General features: G+C 39.7%; 1 protein-coding gene and 1 pseudogene across 2 annotated transcripts in view; both read right to left on the bottom strand.

Annotated features, from left to right (window-relative positions):
- The window catches only part of LOC146472977 (uncharacterized), a 23,677-nt pseudogene that overhangs the window by 8,382 nt on the left and 295 nt on the right, over positions 1-15,000 (bottom strand). The window contains exons 1-2 of the transcript XR_014866463.1: positions 13,732-15,000; positions 1-935 (exon numbers count right to left, since the gene is read on the bottom strand). The exon at positions 1-935 is cut by the window's left edge and continues 2,117 nt beyond it; the exon at positions 13,732-15,000 is cut by the window's right edge and continues 295 nt beyond it. The product of XR_014866463.1 is annotated as an uncharacterized LOC146472977 (transcript). The remainder of the gene's footprint in view (positions 936-13,731) is intronic.
- LOC146472978 (tetratricopeptide repeat protein 28-like) lies at positions 11,652-13,552 on the bottom strand. The gene is made up of 2 exons (XM_085118862.1): positions 12,120-13,552; positions 11,652-11,764 (listed from the first exon to the last, which is right to left on the bottom strand). The coding sequence occupies exon 1, from the start codon at positions 13,550-13,552 to the stop codon at positions 12,122-12,124; it is 1,431 nt and encodes a 476-aa protein (XP_084974988.1). The 3' UTR covers positions 11,652-11,764; positions 12,120-12,121.

Below are 15,000 nucleotides of genomic sequence, written 5' to 3'. Positions count from 1 at the left end.
GTTTCCGTAACATGTTGCTTCTCCGTTCTTGTCACCAATTTCTTTTATGATGTGAAGTGCTTTCTGAAGATATTCTTCAGCCTTGACATATTCACCGAGTTGTAGAAACACATTTCCCAGGGTTCCGTAACATGCTGCTTCTCCGTCCTTGTAACCAAATTCTCTTTGGATCTGAAGTGCTTTCTGAAGATATTCTTCAGCCTTGACATATTCACCGAGTTGTAGAAACACATTTCCCAGGGTTCCGTAACATACTGCTTCTCCGTCCTTGTAACCAAATTCTCTTTGGATCTGAAGTGCTTTCTGAAGATATTCTTCAGCCTTGACATTTTCACCGAGAGATAGAAACACATTTCCCAGGTTTGTGTAACACATTGCTTCTCCGCATTTGTCACCATTTTCTCTTTTGATCTGAAGTGCTTTCTGAAGATATTCTTCAGCCTTGACATATTCACCGAGAGATAGAAACACATTTCCCAGGCTTCCGTAACATGTTGCCTCTCCGTTCTTGTCACCAATTTCTCTTTTGATCTGAAGGGCCTTCTGAATATATTCTTCAGCCTTGACATTTTCACCGAGAGATCGAAACACATTTCCCAGGTTTATGTAACATGCTGCTTCTCCGTCCTTGTCACCAATTTCCCTTTTGATGTGAAGTGCTTTCTGAAAATATTTTTCAGCCTTGACATATTCACTGACAGATTGAAACACATTTCCCAGGTTTCCGTAACATGTTGCTTCTCCGTTCTTGTCACCAATTTCTTTTATGATTTGAAGTGCGTTCTGAAGATATTCTTCAGCCTTGACATATTCACTGAGAGACAGAAACACATTTCCCATGTTTGTGTAACATGCTGCTTCTCCGCGTTTGTCACCAATCTCTTTCTTGATGGTGAGTGCTTTCATGTAAAGGCGTTTTGCTTTTTGATACTTACCTCGGTAATGATACAATTTCCCCTGTTCAAATATTTGTATTCCTTCTACGCATTTGTTTTCACACTCGCGGTACATTCTATCGCTTCCTATAGCACTTGTGTGGTCACTGATAGGAACGAAGCCAGACATCATTTGGATGTTGTTGAGCAAAATCATGATTTCCTTGGATAATTCGTTGGCTATGAGAGTACGACCGGTTTTGCAAAGGAAATTGGCCACAAGTTTAGCAGTATCGAGAATTTGTCGAACTCTTTCAGTGCTTGCCATGACTGATGTTTCTAGAAACCACAGAGAGAAAAAAACGTGAATCGGCGTAGTGGTAGCCAGAAGCAAGAGTTACGGAAAAGTGTAATGCACTTATTAGCGGCCATTGGGCGTGGGGGTTGAAGGTGAGTCTCGGAAACCCCTTGGTATGTACAGTGTTATGAACAAATCTTTTTTCCAGAAAGCTACCACCGTCCTTTTCCCGGTAGTACTTAATGGTACGTGATCAATCGGTGAAGGAGCTTGAATAATGGTTTAGTGAGTCTATAGTAGATTGTTTACAATAAATGGTACATTAAATTGAAGAAAGTTAGGACGCAACTTCGGCAGTTGCGATCATCATCATCATCATCATCATCATCATCATCATCATCGTCATCATAATCATCATCTTTATTTAAGGTTATCGTATACCTTTAGAGGTGTCTCGCGTCCAAGCGATGTAGCGCGTGTGCTATAAACTGTAGATACCTAAATCCCTATATTAAATTAAAGCTTATAGAGCTAGCTATCAAACTATAAGGCTTGAACGGGATTCGAACCCATGACCTCTGCGATGCCGGTGCAGTGCTCTTCCAACTGAGCTATCAAGCCAACTGAGAGCTGGTCATATAGTGAGTTTGTAATATACCCGTGAAGGATGAATAAATAAATAAATGTAAATATATGAAACACATATTTTGAACTGTGGATGAAAGATCAGATCGAAGAAAGATCCTCTCAAGCAGTTGCGAAAGGAAGGCCTGAAAAAAATGCCCTCTTTTCGCAACTGCATTAAGTTGCGTAGTAACTGCCTTTCTTAACACAATATCAACCATCACTGCCCAGCCTCAAACGAAAATGAGAAAAATGGCACTTAAGGGCCCATTAAAGTATCTCGTTGCTAAGCTACACGGTTGCTACCCAAATGCAATTTCACTTCCGGTCAGCCAAAATTTTTTTTCGTGCGCTTTTTCCGGCGCCGGCCTGTCGCCGATTCAAGTCGCCGGTACCGACCAGTACCTTCGACCGGTACCTTCTTCTTCGTTGCAACAAACACAAGAAAAACTTTTCGTTTACATTTTTATTGATTAATTTTCTGCTTTACGGTTACAACATGCCGCGGAGTCGGGCCTTTATTTTTGAAACTTGTGTGTTTTGCTTGAAAATGTCATACACCAGTACGGACGTGAACAGAAAGCCGCAGCGATGGCTGCATGTCGATGGGGAAATCTCGAAAAGGTGACAGTACAAGATTTCCAATGTCAGGTTGGGAATCGAAATCTCAAAGATGCGGAGACACAAACTGAAATTAGTATTGCGCTATCATCACCCGCAAACTTCAAAGAAAACTCTGTGTCCGCGGCCTTTTTGACCGCTCCGAAACTCCCAGACGTCTTTTGCGATAAAACTGTGCGACCCTGAGAACCTGAATCCGTGAACTGCCCTTTCGAACCTGAGAAACTTCACTGTTTAGATATAACACAAATAAACGAAGCTATCGAGGCCACAAAATTGCAACCACTCCCAAGACAGCATGGAGCAGCAGACGGTGAACAAGGAGGCTTGTAAATTATCCTTTAAAGCAGCTCTAGCTCAATAATTCCATTCTTACATCAAAAATGCTAACCAATCGATAGAAAACCTGACTGATAATGGTGAGCTCGAAACTTGTGATGGACAACTTCTCCTTACAACATCAACCCCGCTTGAAAACCTAGTTAACAGTAATTTAAGTAATCTACAACACTGTGGCTGTGAAAAAGAAACTGAATTGGAATTTTGTTCGGTAAAACAGAACACAGTTGAAGAGTTTGAGTTCGAGTGTAGTCGATGTGGGAAGTCAACTTGAAGAGTAGCATTCCTGTCGTTAAAGCCACAACTCGTCCAAGATCTGCAATACGTAATCTCGTTGCTCTTTCATTCCTTGTCAATGGGCAATATTTCAAAGATTGCCACAAAATTCTCGGGACTCTCGGTCTGGATCACGTCAGTTTCACTCAGGTGATCCATATTATTGAATTGATTGCACCGTTCGTAAAAAGGATCACCGACTGGAGCATGCACGAAGCAAGAACTGAAGCAGTCCGACGTGGAGATAAGTCATCATTGCACATCAAGGCTTTTATCTGACTCGCGGCCACTATTCGAATAACAGCTCAGCTACCGTCCACGATGCGACGACTGGCAAAATTATTGCGTACTCACACCGAACGATGCGCGGCCAAGGTGCTAACTGGGAAGGGACAAGCGGTGGAGCAGCCTGGCTAACAATGCTTAGGCACCAGGCCGCTGAAAATTCGCTCACCACTCACGGTGCCGCGAAAAAAGAACTTTTCTCCTCGAGAGATAATTGTAGTTGCTGAATCTTAAAACAATTCGAAAGAACATCATATTTTCTCGGAATTCAAGCATGGGTTTTGCGACAAAATGAAAAACAAAAAATATATGCGCAAAAGAGTGGTCAAAGAAGCACAATTTCCATTCTCATTTTTTTAATTTTCATTATAAACCAAAACGCATGCTTAAATTTCTTCAAAACGGCTTTTGAATTGTTATTGTACAGAAAATGCGGAAAAAAGGTTTAAGCCATTTAGTTAAAATGCATTTTTCTGTTTCTGGTCACGTGACATTGGGCGTGGTCCAATGACGTCATGAACTGGACCATATTTGCCCCCTATGGGTATTGCCCAATTTCGGTCCAATTGAAACATACACGTGCAGAGTTATAGCAAATTGATTTTTCCCTAGCAACGGCATCAAAAGATACTTTAACGGGCCCTTAATACAAAACCAGCCTTTTCTACGAGAAACCTTCAAAGAGCCACCACTAATTTCCTTTAGAAAAGTAAAATCTCTAAATGACATGTTTGGCAGAGCAAAAATATAAAGAGGTTACATTTCAAAAATGTTTCCATTATTAGAAGTCGTGCAGGCTTGTCACCCCTTGCTATTTCCTACAGCTACCTGTAGGCCATAATTGGTCAATATACGACACTTGTCCTACATACAACTATGATTGGCAAAATTGAAAGCTTCCTGCATGTGGTGATTAAGATGACCTTTGCCTGCTGAACGTTATATTTTCTTGAGAGCAAGTAAGTAACTGTTTAACCGGACGTTTTAAACATAATTTGAAAATCAAGAAGTGCAATATGTGGCTGACGCTTTAATTAATCCAGCGTGAGAGTCTGGGTAAGTGCTTGGATTTTAAAAAGGAATGATTTAGATTTATTTTATTTATTTTTTATTAAAAAAAAATTGAAATTAAATATCAGGGTAACCAACCTGACTTCAGAAAAAAAAAGAAATTCATAGTTTGAGAACTGCGTTACACACCGGAGAAATGGAAAAAAATTGCATGTTTCTATTATCTGTTACACTTTCTCCTCTCTAGATTACAACTTACTGGCGGTCGGCAAACAAAAGCAATGAGGATTGGGTGCTAAAAATGATTGGATTTTAATATTTGGGCTCCGGGCTCCACAGCAAAACATCCAGGGCTCCGGGGTCCACAGCTAGAAACAATCAGGGCTCCAGGCGAAGAAATCACGGATCGGGTTCCGGGCTCCACGGCAAAAAAATACAGGGCTCCCGGGTTCCTAGGACCCCCCTTCCCTCCCTTTAGGACCCTGTTCGGAAGGTAAAATGTTCGGACTATGTTTTAGTTCTAATGCAAACATCTTTGGACAGTTTCCTTTTTAAACCAAACATTTTTGTTGTTAAAGTATTATGTCGAAAAATATATTCAACTTTTTTGGTTTCAGAGAGAGTCCCCGTTTTCACTCCTTAACTAAGGCAAGCAACTTCCAACCATCAAACTCCCTTCCCTTCAATAAAGGTGAATACACCAAAAGAGCGAGGTTAGTAACATTAAGATCTTGTTTTTGTTAGGCTAAATTAATTAGCAGGACATTGACAGTAAATCGGTCACAGCAAACTTGGTCGCTTTGTTTAGTTTATCACACCGCTGTTTACCTTCTGGTGTAATTTCATTGTTTCCAGTGATAAGGTGAAAGAACAGTTATAGTTCTTGAAATCACCTTTTCTCGGTTAGCAATAATATACCAATAAACCAGGAGCCTATGACCCTGAATAAACTTAGCAAATGACGGAGTTTGTCGTAAATACATATTAAAAAAATGTTCTTCTAATGCAAACTTGTTAAATTACAAGGGTACCCATCGGTTCATAATATCTGTTCAGAAGGCCGTAAACGCCTCAGAATTTAGTTTTAAAGAAAATCTAAAGCGGTTTCTTTGGCAAAATGTCAGCTCAATGTTTTTCGTTTCATTTAAAGTCTAATTCCTTTTGTTTTCGGATGGAACGACAAAAATACCGAATATGGTCAGCTAGCATTTTTAGTAAAGCCAGTAATGCAAAAGCTCGTAGATTCGGGAAATAATATTCCGTTTCCTAAACCTTTTGCAAGTTAAATTTCAGTTAAAGCAAACCCTAACTAGCTTATACCAATATATTAAAAAGGACAGAAAATGACCAGGGAACAGGGGCGACAACATTTTAAGTAATCTGCTTAATAAATGCTCTCGCTGCCTGGGTTGAGCCTGAAATTATATAAGTCATTCAGTAAATTCAGACTAACAAAATAAGGTTATATAGTTGTACCTACCTCGCACTGTTGGTCTAATTAAATATTCACTGTTGTTGAAGGTAAAGAAGTGACTTGCTAAGCCCCTGATCCCCTCTTGATCACAACTAATTATAACAATAATACCGTCATTAATTAAAACGTAAAATTTAAAATAAATGGCAACTGCCGTCAACAAAAAGTGGCGGATTGCAAGTTATTCATCCAGGTAATATTTAAGGTTATGTGATAGAGAATTAAAATGTAAACTGACAATTGGAAACAGCTGAAAACATACTCAGGAAGATTGGACGATATCCGCCATCTTTCGTTATTAAATCACAACTAATGATGGCCGATGTTATCCGGAACTTTCTGAGTGCGTTTTCAGTTTCCAGTTGTCAGTTTACGTTTAATGCTATAGCGCGACATCCAAAAATATCTTTAGAAGCTTAACTAGTCGAATGAGTCAGAAGTTATCCTAAGTTTATTGCTTAGAATGATCGAGTTATTACCCGTTCCGAAGTTCAAATGGAAACTGGGGACGAGTTTTTAACTTTTCATTTAATCAGAAATGGAAGTCCATCACAAGAAAGATCACATTGTATTTATAAATACGTGTGCATGAAGGCAAAATTAATTGATACGAAGTTAAAGTGAAGGCCACCCCATGGTTCATTTCGGTGGATATCTGTTCGAATGCAAAATATAAACGGTAGACTGATCCTAACGGCGGAGGTGAAGAAAAATAAACAACATGGCTAGAATAACTGAAATACATTAATAGTCTTGATTATTATAAATATTTATATCTGTTCGTTTGGCCTTTAGAAAATCTGCTTAGATTTTCATAACACTGAAAACACTGGTTCCTTTCGTTTTCGAAGGAGCAAATATTTCGTTTAAATTGCAAAAAAAATAAGCTTGTATTTTGGTAAAAACGGCTAGAAAATTTTTGCAAGTTAAGATGTTACGTGACAAACTAGCGTCCGAACAGACCAATCTGTATGAACTTACATAAACATGTATTTAACAGTTCACAGATATAACATCTGTTATAAGCAGATTAAATAATTGCTTAAACAGCACAGGAACAAACAAAAAAGGGAAGAATGGACGGAAAAAACAACTTTTGATAGATGCTTCCTAAAACGATCACTGAGTCAGTTATTTACATAGCTTCATCTGTAAAATTGTTCATTATCAAACTAGTTTGGGGAGACTTTCGGGAGAGCAGAGTTAATTTTCAAGCTTTTCCAAACAATTAGACGATCCAAATCTCCAATGCCTAGGAAACTAATGAAATACACATATTGCTGTCGCCTTTGATAAGGAGCAATATATTTTTACGAAACATATTAAAACAAAAGAAAGCTCCAGCTTTCAATACGAGAAACGAGCACGTGCACACTTTAATAATGTACTGCGGATTGCTTTATTCATGCATTCATGCATGTTGAGGAGTCTGCTGCTAACACAAATTTCAAATTAAGTTGAAGGAACCCGTTGGGGGGTGGGGGGACAGGGGGGGGGTACTGCTTTTTTTTCACATTTTCGAAGTGACATTTTGCCGAGGAAAACTTTAGATTTTTTTTTGCGACTCAATCCGAATTTCTGAGGCGATTGAGGTTATTCTAACAGATATCCATTGAAATGAACCGTGCGAAGTTTCAGTTTATTGTCGAAGCAGTATGAAAATCTGTCTAATTTCTCCTTGCGTCTCTTCAGTCTTAATTTCTGTAGTCTATCGCAGCTATGAGCTCCTTGTGCATACGGCCAAGATTTTATGGTCTTATTGAAATCGTGCTGGCGGGGTTTCACTCTTGGCCTGAATCATGAGCAGACGATATAACTGGTTGGGAAGGCCTCCGTTAGTTTATGCCCCTTTTTGTGTATGGATTCTCAGAAACAGTTTCTTAACAGGTGTTGGAGAATTTCTCAACTTTATCTTCGATCCACTTTACAAGCAAACAACAACTATTACAAATGGTTGTCTAAATGTCGTCTTCCCGAACGATTAATTTTTCGTATCTTCACCTAAGTTCAACAATGCTTTTAAGCTTAAAAGCGTTTTCCTTTCTCGTCAAAAACTTTTTGTATATTTTTTTTATGCAGCAACTGATCTGGCGATTATTGTCTCTATTTCCGGCAACGGCAACGTCCCGTGTAAAAAGCTCAAATGCACTCTTCAAATCTAGCTCACTCAAAAACAGAGAATCTCCTTTCTTCGTTTCCGGTTACAGATGTTGACTTGCACATCCGGCTTACTCTTGAAAAATGATCAGTTAATAAAAAAATTCACAGAAATTTCAGTTTGCCAGAGTCTCCACCGACGACCTACCGCTGATCGAGAAGAGCGGAGACCCTGGGTACGAGATCGCTGTGGGGTCGCAAGGATTTCCTGAAAAAACTTCAGAGGAAAGCATTCCAACAAGCCAGTGTCACGAAAAACTTTCGACTGGACGTGACAGAAAAACGTAAACCAAAAAATGTAAAATTGGTTAAGGAGAAGGTTTTTTTTTCCTTGGAGCTCAAAGCTCATAATTTTTTCTGTTGGTAACGAGAGTACTAAATCATTTCTAAGACCTACCACAAGAGTTCAAGTTTTTTTTTAAGGTGATGTAAGTGGAGACTGGTCGGCACTGTATGTTTTTTTTTTTACTGTTTGGACGAGTGACACTCGGTAAACAGACTCACTTCCGGGTCTAACAGGTGAACAGACTTTTCACCGCGGTGGATCAACCAGTCCTCCCGTTTCAATAATTTTCCTCTTGGTTGGCAGGATAGGACCTTTACTTTTAATCAAAACACGGAAGTTTTAAGGACGGTGCCTACTTTTGTTACTGCGCATACGATCTGCGCATCTCGAGATAGTCGGGCTTCCTATGGGTGGTGCATACTAATACAGGGATATTTTTGCGTGGTTTAAAACTAGTGAAAGCATAACTTGACTAGTGCTCTTGATATTTAAAAAGAAATTAAATTAGGGGTAACCATGCATTTTTCAGAGATAATAAAGCTTCAATTTGATAAAAATGCCATATATTGCATTGTATTTTAGCCTTTTTAAGAATTATTGTTTCTTAATAATCTCTAAAATATGCGTGGTTACCCGCAGTTTTCTTTTTGGATTCCAAAAGTCTTTGCTAACATCTGTTTTTCCGGCATAGTAATAAACTGCACAAAAATACAAATCCTTAAAAGAGGTTTTAATTGAAATATCGAATGCACCCACCCCCTATTCCCGACCTCAAAATCAGTGTTATGTTTGAGTTTTTAACAAAGATTCATTTCATAGGAAAATGTTAACACTTGAGTGAAACTTTCACAACTAGTGTGCAGCTATTCACGGTAGCCTCAATAATAAGGCCAACTGCAGCAACAGCAACAGAAGCATGGTCCTTTTATTAAAAAACTAAACTCGGTTAATTTAGCATGGTAGTTTGGCGTTACAGTTTTGCTTTCTAGGCTGCATAAATTAATAGGCGATGGGGCCATTTGAACGGGCTCCTCCTCTCTACTGTCACGCGAGCCGACAAAAATCACGCCCTGTTGACTAAGTTTAACCTGATTCGCAATTTTCCCTTGGTGCCCGGGAGGGGGTGGGGGTGGGAGGGGGCGGCGCTGGTACTACCTATAATAGCCTATAGGGGGACCTTTGTTTCTAATTTATTTTATTTATTCTGCAATACTAAATAGCTACTTACACTACTAACAATACTTGCGCTACTGACAATACTTACCACGCGCACAATACTAACAATGCTGACACAAACCAATGCTTACAATACCTACATACTGCACATACAATACTGGCAATATTCCCGATACTTTTTAAATAAATAAATTAATTCATAATTACATTACAACACACTAGTAACACTATTACTGTCACACTTCAGTTACAGAAATCACATGGAATAAATACAATACAGAACATTTATTAAGCGGAAAATTAAAATAAATTATAGGAGAAAAAAATTACATGGTTTATGGAGTCATGGCTGAGAGTATCAATTTCAACTTCGTGAGAGGCAAAGCACACGAGACAATTTGAAGGAAGGAACTCGAGGTTAGGAAAGTCAAAACATTTTGTACATCAGAATCCTTATCCTGCATTTTGCTGAGCCAAATAAAATATCTTACGATTAAAAAAAAGAGGTGCACTTGTTTATTTCTGAAAGAATGAGGCTTCAAGCTCAATATTATGGCTGGAGTAAGGTGGATAGCCGCCAGAAGCAGGACATCGCCTTGCAAAACCAAAAATAAAAAATAAAAAAAATAAAATAAAAAAAATAAATAAATAAATTGGATTAGGCTTTCCACCATATTGAAAGGTGGACATATTATCTTCTTTGAGGCACCTTTTTGAGCTAGAGGTTAATAGAAGGGTGAGGATTTTACTAGCTGAAGTATAGAAAAGGGTATGGGATTGTTAATTACGTATTTAAAAGGGTCAAAATATCTCGAACAGAGCCACCAAGGAAAGATACAGTTTTTTTACTGAAAGTGTGTGAGAGGGGTGACATTTTGTACAGAAAGTACATGAAAGGGTTGCCTTTTCTGACAAAAGCGATATATCAGAGGGTAAGGGTTTGGGGTTTGGAGCGAAGCCTGCCCGTAGAAAAATTTATTGAGTAACCACAACCCCCCCCCCCCCCCCGGGCCTTGATGCTACTTTAACACACAGACCCAGAAGAGATCAGTGGCAATAAATGATCTACTACATTCTTCAGGACAAAATTCACTTTGATTCAGGGTGATTCGAACTAAACAAGAATTCCTGAATTCGATAGAGAATAATAAACGCCTAATGCAGCAAATTTATATTTAAAGTAACTGAGTCAGAGACTCAAATCCGAAAGGCCAAGCAAAAGAAGTAACCTTTCTTCTTGTCGTTAACATTACCCAAGCTACGGTTCCTTGATTTGTCTTGTCACGTATTTATTCAAAAAAGAGATGCGGCGGCGCTCTAACATGCGATAAGGCTCCATTTTCCTTTAGCCTGGTAAACCATTTTCATTGGAAACACGAAACGAAGAACTTCAAAGCCCAATTGAACTAGCGAGCAATAAGAGGCACTAAGCGCTGTTAAAACGGGCTTGATCGCGCGTTAATGGCGCTCTTTCGTTGATCTTAGAATGTTTGAAGTTTTTATTTTATTTTAGCTGAGCATGAACCACGCGGCTTTGAAGGCGATACTAATAAGTGTCTTTGCTTCCCTGTGTGGTGCTAATTCAGGGAAAGAGGGGTGGGGGCACTTACTCGGCGGTGAAGATTAAAAAGGGAACGGGAAGTAGTATAGAGCGCACATTGCATACTTAGAATATCAGAAGCCTTATTGATATTGATTAGCAGATGAGCGACAACAACAGGAACCAAGTGGTTTTTGATATCGATTAGCAGATGAGCGACAACACGGCAGGAACCAAGTGGAAGGAACAACTGCAAACATGAATCGATGGATCATTTAAGGACGGTGCCTACTCAATAACACTGGAAGTATTTTTGTTTGGTTTATCACTATGCGAGGAAAACAGATCTTAGCAAGGGCTATTGAAATCGAAAAATAAAATTAGGGGTAACCACGCATTTTTTAGCGATAATTAAGAAACAATTATTCTAAGTAACAGTAAAATACAAAGCAATGTATGGCGTTTTTTCCCAAAATTTAAGTTTTATTTTCTCTGAAAAATGCATGGTTACCATGGCAAGAGAATTTGTTAAGTCCTGCTCTCTCTGCAAATGTTTAAACCACGCAAAAATATCGCTGTATTAGTAGGCACCCCACCCATAAGAAACCCGAGCATGTCGTGATGCGCAGAAAGTATGCGCAATAAAAAAGTAGGTACCGTCCTTAAGCTTTTATCCTTTGACAATTTCAACCCCTATAGCTTATTCAGTTCTTCGTTGGCTGACTCTCTGTCCCATTTTATCAGTTTTCTAGTTAGACGAAACTGCAGAATTGCCAGCTCCTCCCCGGTCTTGGTAAGGCACCTGTTAAAAAGAAGAATGTTTTCAGGCAAGCCTCTCAATTATATACTTTTTAATTAACGAGAGCAATACGCGTACGGGTTATTGGTTCAGCATTACAGAAATGATTCCATCAATGTTCTTAGTGACACGAAACGAAAGGCAATTTATCTTACTACTGGACCAACCCCTGTTTCCCCAATAAAGTTTGGGATATAGGGAACATTAATAAACAGGAGAGGAAATAGGCTCTCTTCAGACGGGAGAATTCCCCATCCATCACCCTGTTTATTTAAGAATAATAAGCCTCTTAAAATGCATATTAGAGTTTCTATGATTATTGTAAGTCCGTTATATCAATCTATTGATTCCAACTGACCTTTACTTTCCAAAATCAAATGTCACGTCGTCTCCAATCAGCATGAAAGGCGCCCATTGTCTTACTTTTGAAAAGCCGTTACCTCTCATCCACTTCATTGTCTGGTGAAGAGATTCACTGGCACTTTCACCACCAACGAGGTGCTCGTAGAAACGTCTCATAAACTGCTTTGTTGCCAGGTCCTCTATGGCCCACAGGGAAGCCAATACGGAACGTGCACCGGAACCTAAGAAGGCACGAGCGATTCCAACAACTCCCTCGGATCTAATCTGTCCACGCGCACTGTGACAGCAACTAAGGACTACCAGTTTGGCTCTCAGACGAACTTGTGAAATTTCAGCCATTGTTAATAGGTAGTGTTCTTCACTTGGAATCCCTTCAAAAGAGAGTGGAGCGGCAAGAGCGATTTCTCCTCTTTCGGCGTCACCATGGGCAGCGAAATGTATCAGACCTACTGAGCGTATTTGCTGAAGAACTGCCTCCTTAGTTGCGTGCTCTCCTAACAAAGGCTGGACTTCCAGCAGTCGTGCAATCATCTCTGCTTCCTCTTTTGCGCCTGGCAATGGACATAATTTCTCGCGACGTCCCTTGTGATACACCACGCCAACCTTTGGCTCACCCACTATCAGTACGTCGTTCTGACTATGATAATCTTCTGGAGTCTCCTGAATCAGCCTGAGAGTCGTCAAAGAAGGAACAATGCGGATCCTATAAGTCTCTGCTAAATACTTGCCTTTTTCATCCTTAAACGCAGAAAATGGAACTTTCCAGAGGACGCAATCAGGAACAATGATGATTTCGGGCTCCACAAGTAAGTCAGCAACAGGACCAATAATCATGTTGTAACACTGAGAGAGATTCGGTGGATCAATGTACTGGTTTTCGTCTTCGTCTTCTTCTACAGGACGGAAAATGGCGGTTTCATCTCTCGAGAAAGACGACTGTTTCAAGAAACCAGCGTTTGAAGGGAACAGTGATCGATCTTCGCAGTGCTCTTGAGTAAGCGGAAATGGAAATGTCCTGAAGATTATGTCATCGAAAATTTTATCTACAGGTATCCGTCCAATTTTGTTTTCAAAATGGTCGCTGAAGTCTTTTAGTCGAAAAGCTATGTTTTTGTCTGGCTTAACAACCCAAAATAACAATCGGTGGTCGCAACAGGAAATGTATAAACAAGAACAGTTACTTTCTTTGGTCTCCGTCCTTTCAATGTTAAGCCATGACCGTGGATTCACTGATGTTTCTTTCTCCACAGAGTACTGAGCTGACATTAAGTCTGCCAGGGCTCTGGCCCTACTGAGCTCTTCCGAACAAAGTGCTTCATTAAATTTCCCAGAATCCAGAAATAGGTCTCTGAGGAGTTTGTATGGAGTAATGCACTTGTCTAAGAAAGAGATTTTATATTGGTCATTGTTTCTTAAATGCATTCGCATTTCCTCACACTTTTCAATGCTTGCAAGGAGACTCGAAACAGCTTCGTCTATGTTTCCAGTCAATCCCAAAGTGCCCCATGCAAGTGAAAGGAGGCTTTCACGCTGCAGGTTAAGGGATCCAATCTCGTTACTCAGTGAAAGTGCCTTCTCTTGCGCTTGTTTAGCCTTAAAGTATTCACCTGTACGAACGAGCACCTCTCCCAGGCTTATGTAACATACCGCTTCTCCGTGCTTGTCACCAATTTCTATTTTGATCGGAAGTGCTTTCTGAAGATATTCTTCAGCCTTGACATATTCACCGAGAGATCGAAACACATTTCCCAGGTTTGTGTAACATTTTGCTTCTCCTTCCTTATCACCAATTTCTCTTTGGATCTGAAGTGCTTTCTGAATATATTCTTCAGTCTTGACATATTCATTGAGTGCTAGAAACACATTTCCCAGGTTTAAGTAGCATGTTGCTTCTCCGCTCTTGTTACCAATTTCTCTTTTGATCTGAAGTGCTTTCTGAAGATATTCTTCAGCCTTGACATTTTCACCGAGAGATCCAAACACAATTCCCAGGTTTGTGTAACATGTTGCTTCTCCGCTCTTGTCACCAATTTCTCTTTGGATCTGAAGTGCTTTCTGAAGATATTCTTCAGCCTTCACATATTCACTGAGCAATTCAAACACAATTCCCAGGTTTGCGTAAGATGCTGCCTCTCCGCGTTTGTCACCAATATCTCTTTCTATCCGTAGTGCTTTCTGAAGATATTCTTCAGCCTTGACATATTCACCGAGAGATCGAAACACATTTCCCAGGTTTCCATAACATGTTGCTTCTCCGCGTTTGTCACCAATTTCCCTTTTGATCTGAAGTGCTTCCTGAAGATATTCTTCAGCCTTGACATATTCACCGAGAGATACAAACAGAGATCCCAGGTTTGTATAACATATTGCCTCTCCGCGTTTGTCACCAATTTCTCTTTGTATCTGAAGTGCTTCCTGAAGATATTCTTCAGCCTTGACATATTCACCTAGAGATTCAAACAGAGATCCCAGGTTTGTATAACATGTTGCTTCTCCGTCCTTGTCACCAATTTCTCTTTTGATCTGAAGTGCTTTCTGAAGATATTCTTTACTCTTGACATGTTCACTGAGAGATTTAAACACAGATCCCAGGTTTGCGTAACATGATGATTCTCCCTTCTTGTCACCAATTTCTCTTTTGATGTGAAGTGCTTTCTGAAGATATTCTTCAGCCTTGACATATTCACAGAGAAATTGAAACACATTTCCCAGGCTTCCGTAACATGTTGCTTCTCCGCTCTTGTCACCAATTTCTCTGCTGATCTGAAGTGCTTTCTGAAGATATTCTTTTGCCTTGACATATTCATCGAGTGATAGAAACACATTTCCCAGGTTTGTGTAACATGTTGCTTCTCCGCTTTTGTCACCAATTTCTT

Source organism: Pavona decussata, unplaced genomic scaffold, assembly GCF_977016875.1.
Source record: "Pavona decussata unplaced genomic scaffold, jaPavDecu1.1 SCAFFOLD_95, whole genome shotgun sequence".
Lineage (NCBI taxonomy): Eukaryota > Metazoa > Cnidaria > Anthozoa > Scleractinia > Agariciidae > Pavona > Pavona decussata.
Note: the sequence above shows the minus strand (reverse complement) of the source record. Positions and strands in the feature narration are given on the sequence as shown.

What these genes read in the sequence shown, in the direction of transcription:
- LOC146472978 (XM_085118862.1), bottom strand. Translation starts at nt 13,552, where the DNA reads ATGCGAATGCATTTAAGAAACAATGACCAATATAAAATCTCTTTCTTA.